The sequence below is a fragment of the Taudactylus pleione genome, unplaced genomic scaffold, assembly GCF_031769625.1.
Source record: "Taudactylus pleione unplaced genomic scaffold, aTauple2 ptg000018l, whole genome shotgun sequence".
NCBI classification, from domain to species: Eukaryota; Metazoa; Chordata; class Amphibia; order Anura; family Myobatrachidae; genus Taudactylus; species Taudactylus pleione.
Genome location: NW_028284420.1, coordinates 18,201,159 through 18,224,238, shown reverse-complemented (window position 1 = coordinate 18,224,238; position 23,080 = coordinate 18,201,159). Strand labels below are relative to the sequence as shown.

The 23,080-nt window shown below is 43.4% G+C and overlaps 1 protein-coding gene across 1 annotated transcript in view; it reads right to left on the bottom strand.

Annotated features, from left to right (window-relative positions):
* Nucleotides 1–535: 535 nt before the first annotated feature.
* The window catches only part of NTSR1 (neurotensin receptor 1), a 220,503-nt gene continuing 197,958 nt past the window's right edge, over nt 536–23,080 (bottom strand). The window contains exons 3-4 of the mRNA XM_088482940.1: nt 8,329–8,419; nt 536–840 (exon numbers count right to left, since the gene is read on the bottom strand). Of these exons, the coding sequence (XP_088339066.1) occupies nt 588–840; nt 8,329–8,419 (344 nt within the window). The 3' untranslated portion in view covers nt 536–587. The remainder of the gene's footprint in view (nt 841–8,328; nt 8,420–23,080) is intronic.

The window sequence follows — 23,080 nt, the reverse complement described above, 5'->3', positions numbered from 1 at the left end:
TAAACCATAAATGGACTCCACTCAGGTGATAATCTTAAAAGTCTAGTAATTTTATCACAGTGTCAATGATGTGAACTTCTGCTTTAAACAGGTTATACATGAGTCCACTAGGAGGACATTGGCAATCCCTGTTTTGTTGCTCCTCATCGAACGATCTCCTGATTTCTTACATCTAGAGCATTTGTCATATTTACAATATCCCAGCAGCAATAAATGATGAGAATAAAATTAAAATATAATAACATCCATCATCTTCAAAAGAAACAGTGCAAATTTGTCAGATGACAATCCTTCTGCTTAGTGCTAATGTCACATGGATGTGAAGACCACTGTGACGAAACAGATATTGATAATTCATGCATCACTTGGTGGAGTTTTAAAACATCATGGACTTTACTGCTTACACCTAATTACAAAAAAGTTTTTTCCTTTTGAGAAACAAGTTGACCTTGTGAACAAAGTTGAGTATGAGTGCACATACTGGCTGTATCATACACTTCTGACAATGAAAGATGTTTTAGAAGATTGTGTACAAGATCATAAGTAACCAGGTTATGGAAGTTTTGGATGACTGCTTTCCTCTCTTTTCAGTAAGGAGTCTCCCTAGTGACTTGAGTTGAGAACGTGTGGTTAGTGCTGGAGATACTGTTGGACTTTCTGGTGAAAGCCGGATGCTTTTTCTTTCTTCTCCATGGTGGGCATAAAAAACTGAGCGTGGAGACAAAGATCTGTCGAAAGTTTGCAGATACCAGGTTGTAAAGGATGGGGTTGACAGTAGAGCTCACGTAGAACAGGACGTTGGTCAGCATATAGAAGTAGTGGTAGAAATCGTTCAGTTCACTGCAGAATCACAAAACAAAATATTAAGGAGAGTACATATATTATGCCAGAGCATGCACAAATAAGCTTGGGTGCAAATCTATGGCCTTGATCTACCATATGAATGCACATAAATGGATCATTGATTTCTATGACCGAGCTCACAGCTCTTGTACTCGGGTTTCTTAAGATAATGCATGTATGAGCAGGTACAATGACTGGTAGAACATGCTCTCTGTTTCCGTCTATTTTAGTAAATGTCATGGCCCTGTGATGTTAGATCATGTGATATGACCGAAAATCTGAGTGCAGTTTGTGGCAACTTAAAAAAAAATGAGTAACTGTACATCTTAGCAAAACCATGCTGCACTGAAGGTGGGGGAGATGTCAAATGTGCAGAGAGATTTAGAATAGGGAGGTGTGTCCCCAAACTCAAATCTAAACTGCAGTGTAAAAATAAAGCTGTTCAGCATTTGTGGGCTACATGCAGCAGCAGCAGCAGCAGCCGGTTAGTACCCTGCATGCAAAAAAAAATGTATTTGCACCTCTTGCAGTGCAACATGGTTTGCGCAGGTGCAAAGTTACTTGCTCTTTTTGGTTTGCTCTCAACTGAAAATCAGCCCCTTTACAGTTATGTGCTTCTTCATAAATATGAGCAGTCCTTGTTTTCTAGGTATAAAGGTACCGGTACTCGGAAAAAGGTGCAGGTAGTCACCTAAAGTGGCAAGATATATTGTAGTTTCCATCCTCTGAACTAGTCGTTAGCCCTTATTTTATTAATTTCTGAAAGATTTCACTGATTTTTTTCACGCTTTCTGAACCTGCATCTATGGAGATTATTTAGCCAAGATTGATCCATTCTGTATGCAACAATGCACAACATCATCTACTTTCTGCAAAATATGGAAGAATTCGGCATCCCGACAGTCAGAATCCCAACGCGCACCATACCAGCTGAGGGATTCTGATGGGTCAAGATGCCGACAACTTCACATGGTAGGTATTAGGGTTAGGATGTGGGAGGGGGCAATTAGGGTTAGGCTGTGGGAGCGGTGGGTAAGGGTTAGGATTGGAGTTAAAGCCCCCATACATCAGAGATTGATTGCAGCAATCGTGCAATTTGCAATCGATTGTGATTGCAGCATTGCCACAATCGATTGAAAAAGGCAAAGGGCCTGATTCAGACCCACTCGCGAGCGGCTGTACGCTCGCAAGTGGGTCGATGGTCTGCACTGAGCATGCGCACGACGGAGGGAGCTCCGTCGTGCGCATGCGCCAGACACGACGAGCGAAGGACTTTCCTTCGCTCGTTGTGTCCGATCAAAGGGGGCGTGCTGTCAATGTTGATTGACAGCACGCCCCCTTTGGTGGGCGTGCCGGGGGCGTGCCTCCCTGACGGGGGCGTTCCCACGGGAACGCCTCCCGTCAGAAGCCGGCCCACTGACATCACTAGTGATGTCAGTGGGAGTGATTTTGGCTCTGATAGAGCCAAAATCACTCCGGAGCTTGCGGTTGAAAACCTCTACCGCAGGCTCCGGCTCGCAATTTCGATGGTCGCGATGGTCACGACCATCGCGGCCATCAAAATGCACGCTCGTATAGCCTGTGGGTGGTGACCCACAGCTATACGAGCGTCCAGGAGGACGCTCCATGAAAAAGGAGCCCGGCCCTCATGCAGAGCGTGCGCTCTGCTCAGAGCGTACGGCTCTGAATGAGGGCCAAAGATTTTTATACACAATCGATTGCAAATTGCACGATTGCTGCAATCAATCTCTGATGTATGGGGGCCTTATGACTCAGAATACTTACGGAACATCACCAGTATTTTCACAGTTAGGATTCCGCTGCCGGCATTCCAACCGTCGGGAATCTGACTGTCGGGATACCGAACCCGACCCGTAAAATATTCACAGATTGAATTTGTTGATGTGCTGGCTTAACTATCAAATTGGCAGCAAAGTCCATCTACACTACCTTAGCTGAAGGATCGCCCTGGAATGTATACTGCAGAAATGTCTTTTCAACTCTATGCAACCATAAGGACATACTGTATGAAGGACAGATCATGCAGTATAATTTAAGTAGTGTACAGTGCTTTTTTCTGGTGGTTCTCAGGGATTCGCAGTATCAGCACTTTTTCTATTTTTTGCATCAGTTTTAATTATTATAACAAATTTCAGAAACTGGAAGAAATAAGTGTTGACGCAACCAAATATCTTGTATCAACTTGTAACTATAGGTGAGTACCTGCACATTTTTTTTATAGTAAAATGCATTGGTAGTGACATATTAATAAGAGTGTGAATACAGATACAGTAGCAATATCCTCATGCAGGATTACAGAAAAATAAAGCAATGCATTTTGTAAATGTTACATGAGGACATTGCTAATACACCAAAGTCACCTGGAGGTGGATACCTTTTTAAAACTTCCTTCAACTTATCCTTATTTAAAGGTAGATGTACGAAGCCTTTTATAAACATGAAGTGGAGAGAGATAAAGTACTAACCAATCAGCTCCTAACTGTCATTTTGCTAGCTGTGTTTGAAAAATGACAGAAGCTGATTGGTTGGAGATTTCTCTCTCTCTCCAAGGTTTCATACATCTCCCCTTTAATTCTCTACAGACATTAATATGCTTTTATATGTGGATGAGAAATCAGTATTAATGAAAATGTCACAAAATGTTCCTTACCATGATTTTATAACCTTACGTTAGTGAATCTACAATAGATCAACTTATTACACTGTTGTAGTTTGTCTCACTCGGAGTGTGTTTAGCTGGAATTTATTTATGTGCTCTTGGGCTGTGTCATTGCTTAACTAACATCACTTCTAATAATTTGTAAATAATGAATGTACTTGGATTGGATACGAACAAAATAAAATTCATATAATCTGATAACATATGCTTGCTGCAATTTGGAAATCTTCCTCCCCTCTCTGCTGTTGGCAGTTATTATTGAATCACAGTAATTAATTGTGCTTTTAGCAGATTCAGTAAACAGAAACAGAGGCATAAAATAAGGAGTAGTCTGGAACTGGCTCCTGTCCACTTCTGCTAGGTCTCACCTCATACTTTACAATACTTGACCTTGTAATTGGGCTTGGCAAACAGTAACTGACAGCATTCACAGGAGAAGCTTAAAGGCATGGCAGAGTAATTCTAAAGGGGCCACACAAACGTTTTCACTGCCGGTTTTTATAGAGGAGCTCAGCAGGCTGTTAACACAGTCACTGAATATAATGTTCAATAATTCAGATGCCAGCTGGTACATTCAGGATTAGCAGACAGAAGCTTTGAGCTCTCGGTTATTACCAAGGTGAAAAGAACTTTAAATATATACTGGTGGAGTCATGTGGCAGAAGCAATTGTTTTATATCTGGCACAAAATCTGGTTGTATCTATTAAATGAACTGTAATCTAAAACATTGTCTTTGCTTACTTGTGCCTAAAAAAGGAAAATACATAATATTCATATATTTAGATATAATAATGGTATACTATATAATAATATAATATATGTAATAAAATATGATATCTAAAATTCATTGCTCTTTTTGTTTGTTTGTCCGGTTATGCCTTCAGACACCTCTGCACCGATTGGGATGAAACCAATGTGAGGTGGTCCAGTTGGATCCTGGTCAGGTTTTAGGGTGCTTAGGATCCCGTTGTATGCTGGGCAGAACTTTGACCCGGGAAGCCTGTTCTGGGCCATCCACTGGATGGATTTGGATGAAAACTTCGGAGTGGCAATTGGTCTGGGATGCCTAACAGAGTGGCTGGGGTTGGACCTCACAGCGGAGTGCGCCGGGAAGAACTTTGACCTGGGGAGCCTGTTCTGAGCCCTCCATTGGATGGATTTGGACAAAAACTTCACAGAGTGGTAACATTGGATTCCAGAAGACGTACTAGGGTGTTGAGGTCCCGGTTGGAACTCCCTTTGGTTCATGCTGGGCAGAATTTAGGATGAGAATTTCACAGAAGGGTGGCAATTGGTCTGGGATACCTAATGGAGCGTTTGGAGTCCCAGACGGACCTCACGGCGGAGTGCACCGGGCAGAACTTTGACCCAGGGAGCCTGTTCTGGGCCTTCCATTGGATGGATTTGGATGACATCACATAAAAAAAATTTAATAACTTGAAGATTTAAACCCAGGCAATGCCGGGTTATCGTTAGCCTTCATCACTATTCAATATTGTCCAGTGTGTATGCAAGATATCGTTAACGATGTGCTCTCCCTTGGATCATTAACGATGTCTTTCATCGCCCGAACATGCAGGCCAACCTGACGATATCGTCAGGCCCTGCAAGTTCGGGGACTGTGGCCGGTGACATCACTGAACGATATCGATATCGTTCAGTGTGTATGTTCAATGTCGGGAACGACATTGAGCCCAGCAGTTCGGGGCCAACACTTAACGATATCACTCATGGAGCATATCGTTAAGTGTGTACACGGCTTTAGGCTACATTTACCAGCTATAGTGTTGTGAAATTACCATGGGCTCTATTTACTACAATCCGCATTTGTAATGCAGATTGTAGTGTGATATTACCGACTGAATTCGCATTAGCAATATCACAGGGATTTACTAAAATAAATTTGCGATAAAGCTCTGTCCCTGCGAATCCCCTCCGCACACCTATCATGGTATTTTCGGAAAAAATACCGTGACAAGTGCCGACGCATGCTCCGACGGCCGTAGCTAAGCCCCGCCTCCTGTCGCTAATCCCCACCCCTGAGATCGCGGACCTCCCCGCGACCCCCCTCCCTTAATTACACATACCTGCAGAGATCGGGGCTACGGTGATGTCCTCCATGGCTCCGGTCAGCAGACATCCCATCCTGCACTGGGACCCTGTCAGGTGATGACCGGGCCCCAGTGCAGCATGGGAGACCAGCTGACCGGAGGGTAGACATCACCCGGAGCCCCGGCTGGCTCCGGGCTCTGCTCTGCCCGTTAGAGCGGAGTAGGAGTCTGGTAACTGGGGCAGACCCTGGATAACGCCACCTCCAGGTGGCGTTATTATAACAGGGCTTTCCCCAGTATTTTTTCACAATGTATTTTTTAGTAACTTGCAGACAGATCACATTTCCCATTACAATTATGGGAAATGTGATCTGCTTACTAAAAATAAGTGATAATTAGGGGTTGGAGTAGAATTTTACGAAACTAAAATAATGTGAAAAGGGTGTGAAAACACCCTTTTTCACTTTATTTTAGTAAAAATAATGTTAATAAATAAGGGGAGAGATAAAGTGATTATGCCGCAGAAAAGTCAAACAACAACTGTTCTGAATGGAGAGCTTACTAGATTCATCTTAGAATTTAGGAAACGGCTTACAACTTAAATATTTTTAGACACATTTATTAATGTTTAGTTTTCACACAAAATTAAATAAATATAACAATTCTAAGTTTAGATTGTCTTTAAAAATCTAATCTGTCATGGAAAAGGAGATAGTATGGGTTATCCATTGTCACAATGATTGCTCTTCTTGAAATAAAGCATAGGAGGTATTCGCTAGATTTTTGGATACTTGTAGCATCTCTTCATAAACATGCCCCCTCCTTTCCCTTTCTATCCTATACTAATGAGGTATTAACTATTACAAGGTGTGGGCCTATTCACGATGTTAATTATCGGGGTCCGGACCCCGATAATTAACATTCTAACTTGCCGCTGCTGCCGGATCTATTCATAATTGCTACGTCGCGGTGACAGCTGATGCAAAATCAGCTGTCCCCGCAAGCGGCTTCACTGCTCCTTTTCGGAGCAGTGAATCTTTTGTGACGGGAGTGTGCATGCGTGACCTACAGATCACGCATGCGCACAAGAGCCCCGACGTCCAGCGGAAGGAGCTGGACAGAGGCTAAGGGATCCGAAAGGATCCCTCTTCGCAATCCGGACCTCCTTCCCATAGGGAAGGAGCGGGTTGCGAGCCCGGAGCAGGAGCTTTTGCCATCTAAAGATGGCAAATGCTACAGCACTCTCAAGCGCCGAAAATAATATATTTTCGGAGCTTGATGAATTCTGTCCACATACTAGTGTATGGGAACAGCGGGCCATTATGTAAAAGGAAGGTAAGTAAGAGATATCTGTGATATCTCATGCTTTACCTTCTGATGAATGGCCCGGAAACTTAATTTTTACAATTGCAATTTGTAAAAATTAAAGTGATGATGAACAGGAGTGTGTGGAGATTTCCAGTTCTGCTATTAGTAGTGGGAGGATGCTGTGATTCACTCATAGGGCTCTATTTATTAACATTATTTTTACTAAAATAAAGTGAAAAAGGGTATTTTCACACCCTTTTCACATTATTATAGTATCACCTAAAGTTACTACAGGGCAACTGGAGTAGAATTCGTAAAATTCTACTCCAACCCATAATTATCACTTATTTTAGTAAGCAGATTGCATTTCCCATACTTGTAATGGGAAATGTGATCTGGCCAAAGTTACTAAAAATAAATTGTGAAATAAATACCGAGGAAAGCCCTGTGATAATAATGCCACCTGGAGGTGGCATTATCCAGGGTTTCCCCGGTTACCGGACTCCTGCTCCGCTCTAACATGCAGGGCCCGGAGCCGGCCCCAGTGATCAGCTGTGTGGTCTAAACAGACCACACGCTGATCTCTGCTAAAAAAAAAAAGAAAAGAAAAAAAAATTGTAAAAAAAAAAAAAAAAAAAACTTACCTGAGTCCAGGGACCGGAGATCGGGGCTCCCGTGATGTCCTCCCTCCGGTCAACTGGTCTCCCAGCCTGCACTGGTGCCCGGTCGTCACCTGACCAAGTCCCAGTGCAGTATGGGATGTCAGTTGACCGGAGCCACGGCGGACAACACCGGAGCACTGATGACTGCAGTTAAGTGTAATTAAGGGAGGGGGGAGCGCGGGGTCACGGGGGCAGGGCTTAGTGCCGGGGGATGGGGCTTGGTGCCGATCAGTCGGCACATGCGTCGGCACTTGTCACAGTATTTTTAGCGAAAATACCATGATAAGTGTGCGGAGGGGATTCGCAGGGACAGAGCTTTATCGCAAGCTCTGTCCCTGCAACGGATTTGTAGTAAATCCCTGTGATATTGCCTGAATTCGCAATGCGAATTCAGTCGGTAATATCACATTACAATCTGCATTACAAATGCGGATTGTAGTAAATAGAGCCCATAGAACTCTCAAGCAATTATGCTTGTGTGGAGATTGGGGGGTCCAGTTATACAAATCTCAACCTTTGGGGTTTAAGTAATACATACAAAAGTATGGGTAAATGTAGTTATTAGGGTTCAGTCTTACATATGCATGACGTCTTACATGTTTCCTATTGGGAATCAGGGTAAATGTTACAGTTCAGTCTAAAACTGTTGGGGGTTTGAGGGTCAATCTAATTGTAAGATTGGATGTGTAGAGGTTTTGTGTTCAACCCCAGTAATGATAAAAATAAATAGTGATTGTAATATTTAGAACAGTTACATTGCTTTAGTTTCAGTCTTTTACTTACTCTGTCCAAAGCTCCTCAGGAATGTAACAAAACATCAAACGTCTCACATGGTATGGAAGCCAGCAGACAACAAACGCTATGACTACCACACCTAGAAAAGACAGATAAGGACAAGGTGAAACTTCCCATATAATTAATAACTATAATAATTAACAAAAATAATAATACAAATATAAAATGATAAATAATAGTTATTTTTCTCCTGAGGTAGCGAGGATTTGTAGCAGCAGAAACAAATCACAAAATTAAACAACCTCTTGCTAACTTAGGCTCAGATCAATGTTAACTATTCCTCTGGGCCTAGAGCACTGCATTTATAGAACTATGGGTCTGATTCACTACGGATCGCTATTGCGATCGCAGATGCGATTACGCACGCAGATCTGCTGCGAAAATATGCTAATGTTTGCACCGCTATCTCACATCTGTAAGACCTCGCAGACCTACATATACATCGGTTCCATCGAGTAACATCGGCCCCTCACGCACAATTACAACAGGTCTGACCTTAATCAGAAATTGCTAACCTCGTCGCACACAGTGAGTACTCAAGCTGCGTATGCCGTCGCAGTGGCTAATTAATATATGCCCAGAAAACGGTGCTCAAATGGACAGGCAAGCCTGCATTTATACAATTACTCCCCCATCACCACCCCCAAATGCTGACCTCCTGTCCCTCGTTCTGTGATGGCTTTGTATCAGCGTAAGTGATCGCAGTGCGATTGCAATGCTAACTCACGCACGTGCACTGCGTTTGCTGTTGCAATCCGTGATGAATCAGGCCCTATATTATTTTAAAGAGCCTTGAACCTTACATTTTTAGGCTACATTGATTCATCATGGCAATAGTAAGGAGCTGTGTATGGGCCCAGGAAACAGAGAGTGCCAGGTTGCCCAACCTCCATCAATCTTCTGTTCTGCCATTTGGTCATGGCTAGGTTTGAAGAGCTAGATGGAGTTGCCAGTTACAATGATTTGTTCATGGTTCAAGAGAGAAAACTTCATGGCATAACAGGGCTATGGTGCTACTTTGAATCAGGACTGTCCCCAGGTCTACTAGCACCCTGTGCAAGAATTTGTTCCTCCAATCCAACTCAACACTCCCACACAATAACAAAAAACACACATTGCCCCCGGAATCGGTATGTAATGCCAGCTGTCAGGATACCTTCTTTCAAAATACAGACAGTGGCCTCCCGATGGTTGGTAACCCAACTGGGGTCAGGTAAGTATACTTACCCTTCCCCCTTCTCCCCCTAAGCTAAGCAGAGAGGTTTGAAATTGAATGCACCTCTGAGGAGTGATATTTTGCAAGTCAGCCGTATTGGAGGAGGTATCAAGTTTAGGTCCCGGGACATGCACTGGTGCAGATGAGTAACCGTGATTAATTACCTATCTCTGCTATTCGAGTGGGTTTTGGACTGAGGGCCTGATTCAGACCCGGACGCTATTTGCGGCCGCTCGCTTTCAAAAAGGGGCCGGATATTTAAATTGAGCACTCGCTCTTTGCGGTGTGAGGACGCCTCTATGTCTGTGCGAGTGTCCGATAAATGCGCTCGCTATTTTTTCAAGACGCCCCTTTGCCGTTCGCAAATCACGTCATCTCCTGCTTTTATTAGATTAATCGGGAACATCGAATGGTATCTGAACTGCTCGCAGCGCTTGAGGTAGGAATTACTTCCTGCAATCACTGCGAGCAGTTCAGGCTAAAAGACAGCCAAGTGACGTGATCGATGATGCTCCTTTGCTAATTATGCACTCCCATTAAACGCCCTTTTGACCGGTGGGCACGCCTGCGTTCGCACAACCACTCCCCCGTTTTCAAGCACCTTCCCCCGTTACTACCCACAAACGGCACATTCTGTCACTCAAAATAGCAGCCCCTCTGTGTTTTACGAGCGCATGATTTCCGACCGCAATGACTGGTTTGCGCATGCGCATTGTGAACCATAAGCATGCGCAGTTGGGCGACCATCGCTCAGAGCGAGCGTGCGGACGCTTACGAGCGTGTCTGAATCAGGCCCTATAGCCACAAGGCTGAAGAGTCATGGGATAGATGGGATAGGCAGGTAAATGTGTACCAAGTGTTTGTTTAGTCAGCATTTCAGCTTATACTATACTGTACTCCCTCTGGTGGAAAAAAAATTGCGGAACTACAAATCCCAGGATACAATTAAACTAGGATAAAAGCTAAGGATTTTACAATTGCTGCTTCAAGAAGTTTGCTTCTATGGGCCAAATGTAATAGGGTGAGAGTTTAGAAAATGTGAGAGTTAAGCAGTAAACTCTCACATTGGTTGAGTTTTATCTTCAAAATGGGAAAACATCTGAATGAGATTTTAAATCGTGAGAGTTTTTTAAGTCTAAAAAAAATGCAAGTTCACTCTGTTACGTTGTTTTTGGACTCTATTACATTGGCAAAGTTTAAAAAGTGTCTTACATTTGGCCCTATGACTGTTTTAGCTTACTGCAAAGAAAGACCCCTTAAAATTAAACTGGACACATGGTGCTTCCATGCCACACTGGCATCCATATGTATTCTGACACCCCTCCTAAATTGGAATGAAACCAATGCGATGTGGTCCAGTTGGATCCCGGACAGGTTTTAGGTGAGTTAGAGTCCCAGACAGACCTCCCATTGTTATATGGTGGGCAGAACTTTGACCCGGGGAGCCTGTTCTGGGCCATTCACTGGATGGATTTGGATGAAAACTTCACAGAGTGGTGGCTATTGGTCTGGGATGCCTAATGGAGTGGTTGGGGATCTGGTCGGACCTCACGACGAAGTGCGCCGCGCAGAACCTTGACCCAGGGAGCCTGTTCTAGGCCTTCCACTGGGTGGATTTATACGACATCACATACCGTGTTTCCCCGGTAATAAGACCTACCCCGAAAATAACACCTACCCTTAATTTTGTAACCCGGTCCAAATTAAGCCCTACCCCGAAAATAAGACCTACCTGAACTCATTTTGAGCTGGGAATGCTGCGAAGACCAGCGTTCCCAGTCATGCAGTGCGCGGGTGACGTCATGACGTCACCCGCGCGCTGAGGATCCTGTGCAGCCGCGCCTGCTGGATCATGATAGATCCAGTCAGCACGCAGGTGAGAGCGACATCGCGGACGGTGGCGAGTCAGGTAAGTGCACTGCAATAAGGGACACTGCTACAGGGGGGGGCCTGCATAAGTGGCACTTCTACAAGGGGGCCTGCAAGGGGGGGGCATGCATAAGCGGCACTCCTACAAGGGGGCCTGCAAGGGGGGGGCCTGCATAAGGGGCGCTTCTGCAAGGGAGGGGGCCTGCATAAGCGGCACTTCTACAAGGGGGCCTACATAAGGGGCACTGCTGTCAATATTAATTAATATAAGACCTACCCCGAAAATAAGCCCTATGGTGTTTTTTTTAACAAAAAAAAAAATAAGACAGTGTCTTATTATCGGGGAAACACGGTAATAAAACGTAATAACTTGAAGATACACCCCTGCACCGATTGGGATGAAACCACCGCAAGATTTTAGGGGGGTTAGGGTCCCGGTTGGACCTCCTGTTGGTGTACCCTGGGCAAAACTTTGACCCGGGGAGCCTGTTCTGAGCCTTCCACTGGATGGATTTGGACGACATTACATAATAAAACGTAATAATTTGAAGACTTAAACCCAGGCAATGCGGGGTATCCCAGCTAGTATATATATTTATATGTATACATTTATATGTATACATTCACCACTTGAGATAATTCCCAGTATTAGGGGCCAGTAAGGTTATTCCAATATATTGACCTAATATATAAGGTTATGACAATTGAGGTTTATGTCATATTACTGATTTATTGAGAGTTAAAGCTGGGTACACACCAGAAAGATGTATCTGCAGATCGACTGATCTGCAGATGATTGTTGTTCATACACACTGAACAACCATCACTGCGCTCTCGCTGGCCAGGGGTCGCATCACGACCCACTTCCCGGCAGCCTCTGCAGCAAGCGTATGGGCAGTCGGCTGACTGCTTGTACACACAGCATGATATGCAGATATATCTGCCATTGTCTGTGCTACACACCCAATGCGATGTCGTTCACAGACATATCGTCTGTACACACTGCCCGACGTGCACACTATATATGGGCCTTTCAATTGAACGCCCGATATGTCGTCCAGTGTGTACCCAGCATTATTATGTTAACCTGTTATACATATTATTAACTCAAGGAGATGTTGCTCTACTTTTATTCATGCTGCATTATTATTGTATTGTTCACACTATTTCATACTAAGCCTGAGTATATTTTTCTATAAAATCAGAAAATCTGCATTTAGTTGTTCCAGCTCAGTAAATATGCCAGGTTGGCTTCTGAAGCACACAGAGTAGCGTGCGTGAATACTGAGTAGGGGGATTCCCAAATCTCCCACTAGTGTATTTCCAGAACACTCCCTAGAAGGGAAAGCCGTGATTCAGGTAATACTTAGCATGAGGCTTTCTGGCTTCAAAAAGGCTACGGTGGTAGCTGAAATGCGTTGTTGCTCCCTGGAAAGGAAATCGGAGATCCCTTTTGGAGTTAGTGTCCTCACCTACTTCACCCGACTATTGGCAAGCAGACTGCTTCAAAACGAGAGTTGACTTCAACTACAGTGCCGGCACACATGGGGCCAAATGTAATAGGGTGAGAGTTTAGAAAATGTGAGAGTTTAGCAGTAAACTCTCACATTGGTTGAGCTTTATCTTCAAAATGGGAAAACATCTGAATGAGATTTTAAATCCTGAGAGTTTTTTAAGTCTGAAAAACATGCAAGTTCGCTCTGTTACTTTGTTTTTGGACTCTATTACATTGGCAAAGTTTAAAAAGTGTCAGAAACTCTCACTTTTCTAAACTCTCACCCTATTACATTTGGCCCATGGTCTGAGTTACAGACCTCTCCATCATACCACTTACACCGCTGTGATCCTGAGATGGCAGTCAGCTAGCACATCGTGGGTGAACACTACCGCAATCAGCCTTCTTCCTGCAGCGTCCCGGTCACTTAAGGTACAGCATCTATTACGGGACATGAGTGACTATTGCCTGACACGACCCCGCTCACTGATCAGATACACGGGACATCACCTATTAGTTGCAGTGCCCCAGCTATTTTCAAGGTGTAACAGATATCACGGGGAGTCAGAGGGGCCCATTTATTAAGGATCGCATTTTGCAATGCGATCAGGGCATGCAGTACCGCCCATGATCGCATTGCAAAATGCGATCATACCGGCCAAATGTATGACCCGGCACATGCAGAGAGACGGGCTCCGTCCCTGCGATGTGGCCGGAGCGCATTCCGGGCTGCTGCTCATGCGCAGTCTCGAGGACTGCACATGAGCGGCGCCCACTGAAATGCGGTGAGTGCCCATAGGACACAGCAGCTAACGCTATCTTCAGATAGCGTTAGCTGCTGGGGTCAATATCAGGAATGCTTCGCATTCCCGATATTGATACATTTGGCAGCATCGCATCCCCCATAGAAACCTATGGGGGAGGCGACTGCCGGCAGCAACGGAGGGATCACAGCAGGTATCGGAGATACCTGCTGCGGTCCCTCCTTCATACATTCGGGGGATACTTAGTATTTGAGGTAAACCCCCGAAAACAGGTGTTTTCGGGGAATTTACCTCAAATGCACTTTGATAAATGGGCCCCAGAGACTTATCCCTCACATTACCCCGCTTATGCTGAATATATATACGGGACGTATTTACAGCAGTTGTGATAATAAGGGATTGCCAATCATCTTGTGATCCACTACAGATGACATAAATACCCATTATTACTATTTTTAGGAGCATTGTCACATACAATTTATTTGAAAGGATCTCCGGGGATACCACAACTGTTACATTTCAGTGTATCAATTACTTGGGTACAAATCTATTTCAAGACTTTGTAGCTGTTCTTTATATATATATATATATATATATATATATATATATATATATATATATAGTATATCTGTTTCCATTGTTTATTAAATTTTTTAGATTCTTGTTGTTTATTTAATTTTTTCCTCTTTTTCTTTTATAATGAGAGTCTGATCAACTCCATTTTTTATGTACTCTATATTAGGTTCTTTATTTATATATATTTTTATGCATATATATATTCTCCCTGTGCTTGCGTGGGTTTCCTCCGGGTACTCCGGTTTCATCCCACACTCCAAAAATATACTGGTAGGTTAATTGGCTCCGAACAAAAATTAACCCTAGTGTGTATGTGTATATGATAGGAAATATAGATTGTAAGCTCCACTGGGGCAGGGACTGATGTGAATTGACAAATATTTTCTGTAAAGCGCTGCGGAATATGTGTGCGCTATATAAATAACTGGTAATAATAATAATAATAATATATTGTGCTGACTTTCAGCTTTATATTCAATAAAATCTATCCTTCTAATTTATTGATGTGTGAGATACTAATGTCCCAGCATAGGTATTAGAGCGCAGTATCTTTTTGTGCATGTTTTTCTTGTGAGGTTGACAATAACCTTTTTTTATACTGCTGCATTACTACTTGATCCTCCTGCTCTATCAGCGCTGGGTATTTTCTTTCTTTAATACTTAGCATGAGATCTACGTAGAGATGCCCAGCCCAATGCTAAGTACCCTTATGGTACACCTGGCTGCAGGTAACAAGGAGATCTTTTTTTACTATTTACTAATAGATTAAGTGTGCCCCTTGTATTTACTGATAACTAATTGTGCACCTTTAAATTTACTAATAAAAAATGATGCCCCCTTTATTAGGATAAATACTTTGGCTGCATTTTTTAGGTTATAGACCCACTTATCCTTTTCTGTTGTGCAGTATGATGACCATTGTATTGGGATAGCAAAATGGCTACATTTCTATTCATGGTTCTTATGTGTGTATCAGACATGAGGTGGTGTATCAGGCATGAAATGGTATAGGAATGTGGAAGCAGACAGGCCATAAATCCACAAGGCGTTGTCTACTGCGATGTACGCTTGCGTTAAGCTTTAGAAAGTTCTTATCAGTAGTTAACCAATAGAGTAGTTTGAAGTAGGTTTATGCCCATATTAGTAAAGTTAGCTGGGTATGACAAGTAGGATGCTATATAAGTAAAGAACAAAGGAGATTCTCGTGGCCTGCCCTATGCCTGGACCAAAGACTGCAGCTGGTGGCCAGGATATTGTTCGTTCCAGCTCTATTCTGTGAGGAGGCTCCTGGATAGTGTAACCATCTTAAATTCCGAAGCTAGGTAACTATTATTCTTTCATATCTTGTTATTTGTTGTAATAAATTATATCTTTTTTTCAAGATACTGGTTTGTGTGGCTTAATTAACCTTCTGTATCCAAGAACCTTATCTTGTTCCACCGGGAACAACCATATACTTACCTACCAATTTCATTTTTTCTTGATACAAAGTAATTAATTAGGAGATCAACCCTCTAAAAGAGATAATGAGAATTGCTCCTGAGAAGCACCCTAAGTAAAAAATTAGTTAATGTGCAGTAAGACAGTCTATTAAACAGATGGGTAGCCAGTCAGGCAACGGCGGGGTTAAAGTGGGCCAGAATGGGGCGGAACTGCGTTCCGTCACTTCTGTTTGGAGACTGAACCAGTTCCGCCTCCTCCGACCCACCTTAGCCTGGTGCTGCAGGGAGGCTCCATTTGCCTGGCCCCCACTTAAATTTAGTTACCAGCGGGCATCTGGCTCCCTCCCCGCAGCACCAGCCAGAGGCTGGAGCTCACTCTTGAGCTTTGGCTTCTGGCTCCGCACCCCAACGGACAATATGGGAGAGACGTCATGACATCTCTTCCATAGTTCAGAGAACTTGGAGCAGCCAGGCGGACCGGAGGCACGCAGGAGCAGGGCTTAAGGTAAGTATTGTTTTTTTTTTTTTGTGTAAGCGGCACTATAGGGGGCATAACTTCTGGGGGCATTATTATTGGGGAACTACTACTGGGAGCACTACTATAGGGGGCAATACTACTGGGGGCATTACTACAAGGGGCACCACTCCTGGGGGCACTGCATAAGGGGTACCACTCCTGGGGGCACTGAATAAGGGGCACTACCACTACTGTGGGCTCTGCATAAAGAGCACCACTACTGGGGGCACTGAATAAGGTGTACCACTACTTGGAGAACAGCATAGGGGACACCACTACTGGGGGCACTGCATTAGGGGCAGCACTACTGGAGTCACTGAATAAGGGACACTACCACTGTGGGCACCGTATAAAGGGCACTACCACTACTAGGGGCACTGCATTAGAGGCACCAATACTGGGGGCACTACATAAAGGGCACCACTATTGGGGCACTAAATAAAGGGTACTATCACTGTGGGCACTGCATAAGAGGCACTACCACTACTAGGGGCACTGCATAAGGGGTACTACTACTGAGGGCACTGCATAAGGGGCACTGCCACTACTGGGTGCACTGCATAAGGAGCACTACTACTGATGGCACTGCATAAGGGGCACTACCACTACTGGGGGCACTGCATAAGGGGCACTACCACTACTCGGGGGCACCACTACAATGGGCATTGCATTTGCATAAGGGACACTACTGCTGTGGGCATTATGTGTAAGGGGCACTACTGCTGTGGGCATTGTATAAGGGACACTACTACTGTGGGCATTGTGAATAAGGGACACAAATGTGGGCATTGTGTAAAAGGGGCACTGCTGTGTGTCATACACGAATAAGGGACACTACTGGTGTGGGCATTGTATAAGGGGCGCTACTGCTGTGGTCATTGTGTATAAGGGACACAAATGTGGGCATTGTGTAAAAGGGGCGCTGCTGTGTGTCATACATGACTAAGGTACACTACTATGTGGTGTAATGTGAATCAGGGGTGAATCAAGATTGTGCTACTGTGTGGTGGGAATACTATTGTGTGTCCACGCCCTTCTTTTGAGACCACGCCACTTTTTTAGGTGCGTGCTGTCCCTTTTTGTAAAAAAGTGCAGAGGGGGAGAGGGGGGGTGAGTTCCACCACTTCTCTAGGACCACTTTAAGCACTGGGCATATCTAAAATGGCATGATGCCCATTTTCCCAGTGATTTGCACATGCGCAGTAGCGATATCACGGGGAATAAGTCGCAGGTGCCATTTTCCAAATGACCTGTGCATTCACAGTAGATACTGGCACCATGCCAGAGTCTACTGCGTTGCCAGAGAGAAGGAGGCCCACCCAGAGTCTGCACGGGCCCATTCTACTGCAGTCAGGAGTGGTCTTTCAGCTATCTTGCCTCTCTCAAACACCTATTTTTCCAGACAGATTTTTTTTCCTGTAGTTTGGGAATGCTTTCATAAATCACTGATGTGCTTTTCAAAATGGTGATTTTCTGCCATTTTTTACACTATGGGGGGAATTCAGTTAGCCATTATAATTTACAGTGGCTAATTGATCCGCCAGGGGCTATTCAATTAGCCCTAAGACAGGCGAACAAAAATCCCCGATAATTACCCCCTTTATCCTGATCACAGCCACAAAAATACATAGATCCATGACCTTTTCAAGGATTCTTTGTCTTTTTACGCGAATATAGATATTAACGCCACAAAAATGGGCTAACTGAATAGCACAAACAAAGATCTCCCATTTTTTGCACCCGAAAAAATATCGGGGCTAATTGTATATGACTTCCTCTGTGTTTAAGTTGTTGAATCCTAGTGCACAGGCTCTCAAACTCAGTCCTCAGGACCCCAAACAGTGCATGTTTTCCATGTCTCCTCACAGAATCACAAGTGAAATAATTAGCTCCACCTGTGGATCTTTTAAAATCTATCAGTGAGTAATGATTACACCTGTGCACCTGCTGGGTGACCTGGAAAACGTGACCTGTGTGGGGTCCTGAGGACAGAGTTTGAGAACCTCTGTCCTAATGAATTGACAGGCTACATCATTCTCATATATAGCTGCCTGTCAAAAGAGCAGAGTGCAGGTGCTAAATATAATAGCCTGGGAACCAAGGGCCTGATGTAACAAGGATCGCGTTGCTTATATGCACACAATCGGCCAATTGTTGCGTACTGCGCATGCGTGAACCGGTCGCTGCAATTGGGCCTGTGATCACAGAGCATTCGCTGACCCATGGCAGAGTGATTGACAGGAAGTGCCATTTCTGGGTGGAGACGGGGGTGGTCAGGCGAACGCAGGCATGCTATTAGTGCGTTGGGACCGCGTTGCATGGCTGTGCATAAATTAGTTACTATTGTACCAGACGCAGCCTGAGGCCTCATAGCGTGGGCTGAAGTAAGAAATTCCTGAGTGAGGTCTTACCTGCCTTATCTGTGCTTATGGGTCCGATATTACTCGATGTTACCGATTATTTCGCTATGTTGCCCTAGTATACAGATGTGAGTAAGGGGAAGTGCGACAGCAATTATTTACATATCACTTCTGATATTAGCAACTGCGTTGCGTGCATATAAGCAGAATATCGATCCTTGTTGAATCAGGCCCTGAGGCAAGTGCTGAGATTTTTGCAATTTTAGATTATATTTAAAACAGAGCCGTAACTAGACTTTTTGGTGCCCTGGGCCAAAAGAGCATTGGCATCCCCCTCCCCCTCCCCCTATGTTTCAAATAGGGACATAAGACATGTGCCCAAAAAAAGGGCTTGGCCTCATGGGGATGGGCCATGACAAATCTGATTTGTCCCATACAATGATGAAGGGGTACCGATCCCGTTGTACCGCTGTTATCCAGGTGTCACTGCCAAATACAATACATATCTAAAGGCTGCAGTGACGATAAACAATAATTATGTAGCATAACTTACTAGCTTTTGATGTTGGACAGTGCTGGTGAAGCTGCACTTACAGCAGGATTTGTCCATCAGAACAGCTATGCCCAAGCCTGGAGCCAGCAGTGTAGATCACCGGCTGAAGGTATACAAAAAGTGCAAAGGTACTCAAGGTTTGCTGGTAACACTTGGGTCAGGAATCGGTGGCTGTGTTCAGGGTATGACAATATTTGAAATATGACAGTATTTTTAAATGTGTGTATTAAATAAAGGAGGATGTCACTGAAGGTTCTTTGGGAGATGGCCAGATGGAGGGGGAGTCGGGCAGGGAGGAGATAGGGGCGGGCATGAGATGCTGGGGATAAAAGAAGAGGACACTACAAATGAGAATGATAAACAGAAAATTGACAGACCCGAACAGCGCCCACTGGCCCTGTGGTTCCCTGTTCCGTGGTACATGTCGCACCACCCTAGTTATGGCTCTAATTTAAAGCAGCAATTTTTTGACAGAAGAGATGGTAGAGAGGCATTGCCAGGCCCTTACCCAAATTTTTGTCATCAATGCATTTTCACCATTGGCCCATAGGCAACAGGTTCACTTTAAGGCTAGACCTCAATCTACTTTATAATGCAGACAACAAACAAAAACAAAATAACACTATACAAGAGTGAGTGTCAAGGAGACAAATATCATATCAGGTAAGGCATTGGCTACATCAGTCTTTGCAGGACTTAAATCAAATTATTTGGATATGAGAATTGTAGGTAGACTGGATCATGAGAAAATTGAATTCTCTCTTACTCCAGGAAATATGAGAAATACTGAAGATCAGTGAAGAGGAAAGAGACGGCTGTGAGATCTGACTTCCCACATCCCTCCATCTATTAACTGGTGCACAGCTGGGAATTGCACTGTATCTACAAGTCACAGACTTACACTGGAGAGGTAGGAAGTAATTGTCTCAATGTGCAAGACAGGATTCTGTTGGATAATACAGATGGGAAATGAATGCCCTTTACCATGGAGGGAAACAGGACTACATAGATCTTGGTCCCAGTAAATCAAGCTCAATAAAATACATTCAAAAATATAACAAAACTGATGAATCATTACTATATATATATATTTTTAACCACAGAATGGTTCATTGGTTCATATTTAAAATAAATGTATTTATAGGGGGAAGAGAAGTGAGATTGGATTTGAGAGAAGCACATGAAAGAATAGCATGTTTACATGAGAATTGATTATGCAAATGAAAAGGCTTAAGCTATACACAAAGGATATCTACTGAAAAGAAGCAGATTTTGGTACGGAAAGACTACATTTTTAATATCAAGCTGTTTATTAACTGGGTGAGTGATAAATGGTGATCCCAGTGGGGAATCACAGCAACTAAGTTTATTAAAAATCTATGAAAGTACTTATAAATCACAGAGCACCTTAGGAAGAAGTCACAGCTTAGTCACAAGTTTTGGATCTGCAGGAAACTTTATTATTATAATTATAAATCTTTATTTCTATATCATCAACATAATATAGGTAGTTGAAAAATGTCCTTGAGTCGATATTCTCTTCAACATACATTACAGTTTTAGAAACCTTTGCAGGAGCAATTAGGAATCCAAATATGAAAGGTACAGTACAATCAGAACTGTCTCAGAGGCAAACTTTTTTATATAACATACAGTATTTAAAAGGACGACATAGAATATGTGTCCTAATAGAATTGACAGCTGCGCTACAAAATTACTTAGAGAGCGACCAACATGGTTGAAGTATATGGTGCTGTGGATAGCCAATTGAGAGGAAGTATTGTAATTTCATCCAATGAAACTTCAATGCTGCTGTCCAATGACATCACATGTGGTTACAGACAATAAAACATCATTTTCTATAGATAAGCTGTATATTACTGATGGAGGAGTAAAGCTGTAGTGATCAGGTTCCTGGAGAGAGTGTTTTGGGGTTATGTTTTATGTAAGCAATCCAGACTGGGGTATGAGCTCACTTTTTGGGGAGCTGGCTCGAGATAAGAGGTGGAGAGGGTATTCTCTTACTCAGCTAAATGTTCTTCAAACAGAATGTGGGAGGATTTATATACCGCTAAGTACCAGTGTCTGGTATTTGGAGATATTGTAGTGTTGCAGTATTATTTGTGGTCACAATGGGCCTGATCAGGGCCGTAGCTATGGTAGTACGGCCGTTGCCATCGTACAGGGCACCACAGGTCAGGGGGCGCTGTTTGGGCCTGTCAAATTTTTGTTTACCATTCTTACTTGTAGCTTCCTCTTATTTCATCCCCAGCATCTCCTGGCCTCCCCTATCTCTTCCCTGGCCCTTCCCCATGAAGCCATGGCCCTTTTTTGGGTGCATTATGTCCCTTTGAAAAATGAGGGGCGCGCCAATGCTCTTTCTGGCACAGGGCACCAAAAAGTCTAGTTACGGCTCTGAGCCTGATTCATTGTTGTACGGTATTGCCCTGCTGCAGTGTCTTTGTACACAGTAGCTGTGCAATAAGGTACAGCTAATATTAATGCCGCAGCATCAGATCACCATCACGATCATTGGTCTTGATGTTCGCAGCCATTACCCATCTAAATTAGTCTAAGCTTAGTCAGACTGACTGCCAGAACTCCTCTGCTAGGAAATCTGCATCGGTAGACGCAGAACCTGGCCTCAGCCCGCCCTGTTTTGTAAAACAGGCTACGTCGCCGCCTCCACCCCCAAACGACTACAGCATGTCACTCATGCTGCCTCTCAGTGTCACTGCAAGCGATTTCGCAGACACTGATCCATGAACTTGCAGCTTTCCTGGGACTGATTTTAGCATATGTATTTATAGAAAGATACAAAGTTAGTATCATACTGTACCATACATATTACGATGAATACAGGTTGAAGTCTCTGCAGTAAACCAAACAACAGATGGTGTTTTAGTTGCATCTGGTTTTAGTATTGTATTACATTGTTACAGGTGGTGCTATAGAGTGGTAAGCTACATAATTACATTTGTTGCTGCTACAAAGCTGTTTATACAATAACAGGGAATGGATAGTGATATGTCTCTTGGGACAAACTGCGTTGCTATCTGTAGCCACTTGTGAAACCTGCAAATATAATGACAGTTACATCATGTTACACAAAGACAACCAAATAGCTAATTCAAATAGCCTGATTCTGAACTAATAAAAGATATAAAGGGGAATTCAATATGAGTGCGAAAACTCAGTTTATGCGTTAATATCGTACCTATGACGTCATTATCGCAGGTTTTAGTTTTACACTGTATTCAATTTCAAAGACTTTTCGCAGGTTCGAAAAGTCTTTGAAAAAAAACGGGGATAACTTTTCACCACTGAATAGGTTTAGAAAAAAAGTGCAGAATTGGGGTTTAGGGGTGCAGGCTTAAAAAAAATAGACTTCACCCCTGGGAATGACATTTTAAAAATAACTCACAAAAAAAAAAAAAAATAGGGACACCCCAAAAAATGTATTTAAAAATTGAGGTGCAAAAAAAAAAAAAAAAGGGAAAAAAGTGTTTAAAAATAGGGAAATAGGTTCAGGGCTATTCTGCAAGTATGCGGCAGGTGTAATCTAGAATAGGCTATTAGCGGCAGGTGCATAGTTGCAGAATTTTTAAAAACTTACTTTAGGGACATAAAAATATGCTAGTACCCATTTTCATGTACCCCAAATTTGATGGGACCACTTAAAAAAACGAAAAAAATAACCTAAGTGCTCTTCTGCAACACTTCTTCAATGTCGGGAAAAAAACACCCGCTGCGGCTATTTAAATCCCCGACTTTCATTTGCAGGCTAAAACGGGGGTACCCATAGTGATCCCCCATGTTTTTACAACTTTAGGGGGGTCCTACAATTTTTTTAAGGAAAATTTTGTAACTTTACGCAAATCCCACTTAGCAGGCTCCCGTTTTCGTTAGTTTCATATTGAATACGGGGATAAGCGGGAGCGCGCCCGA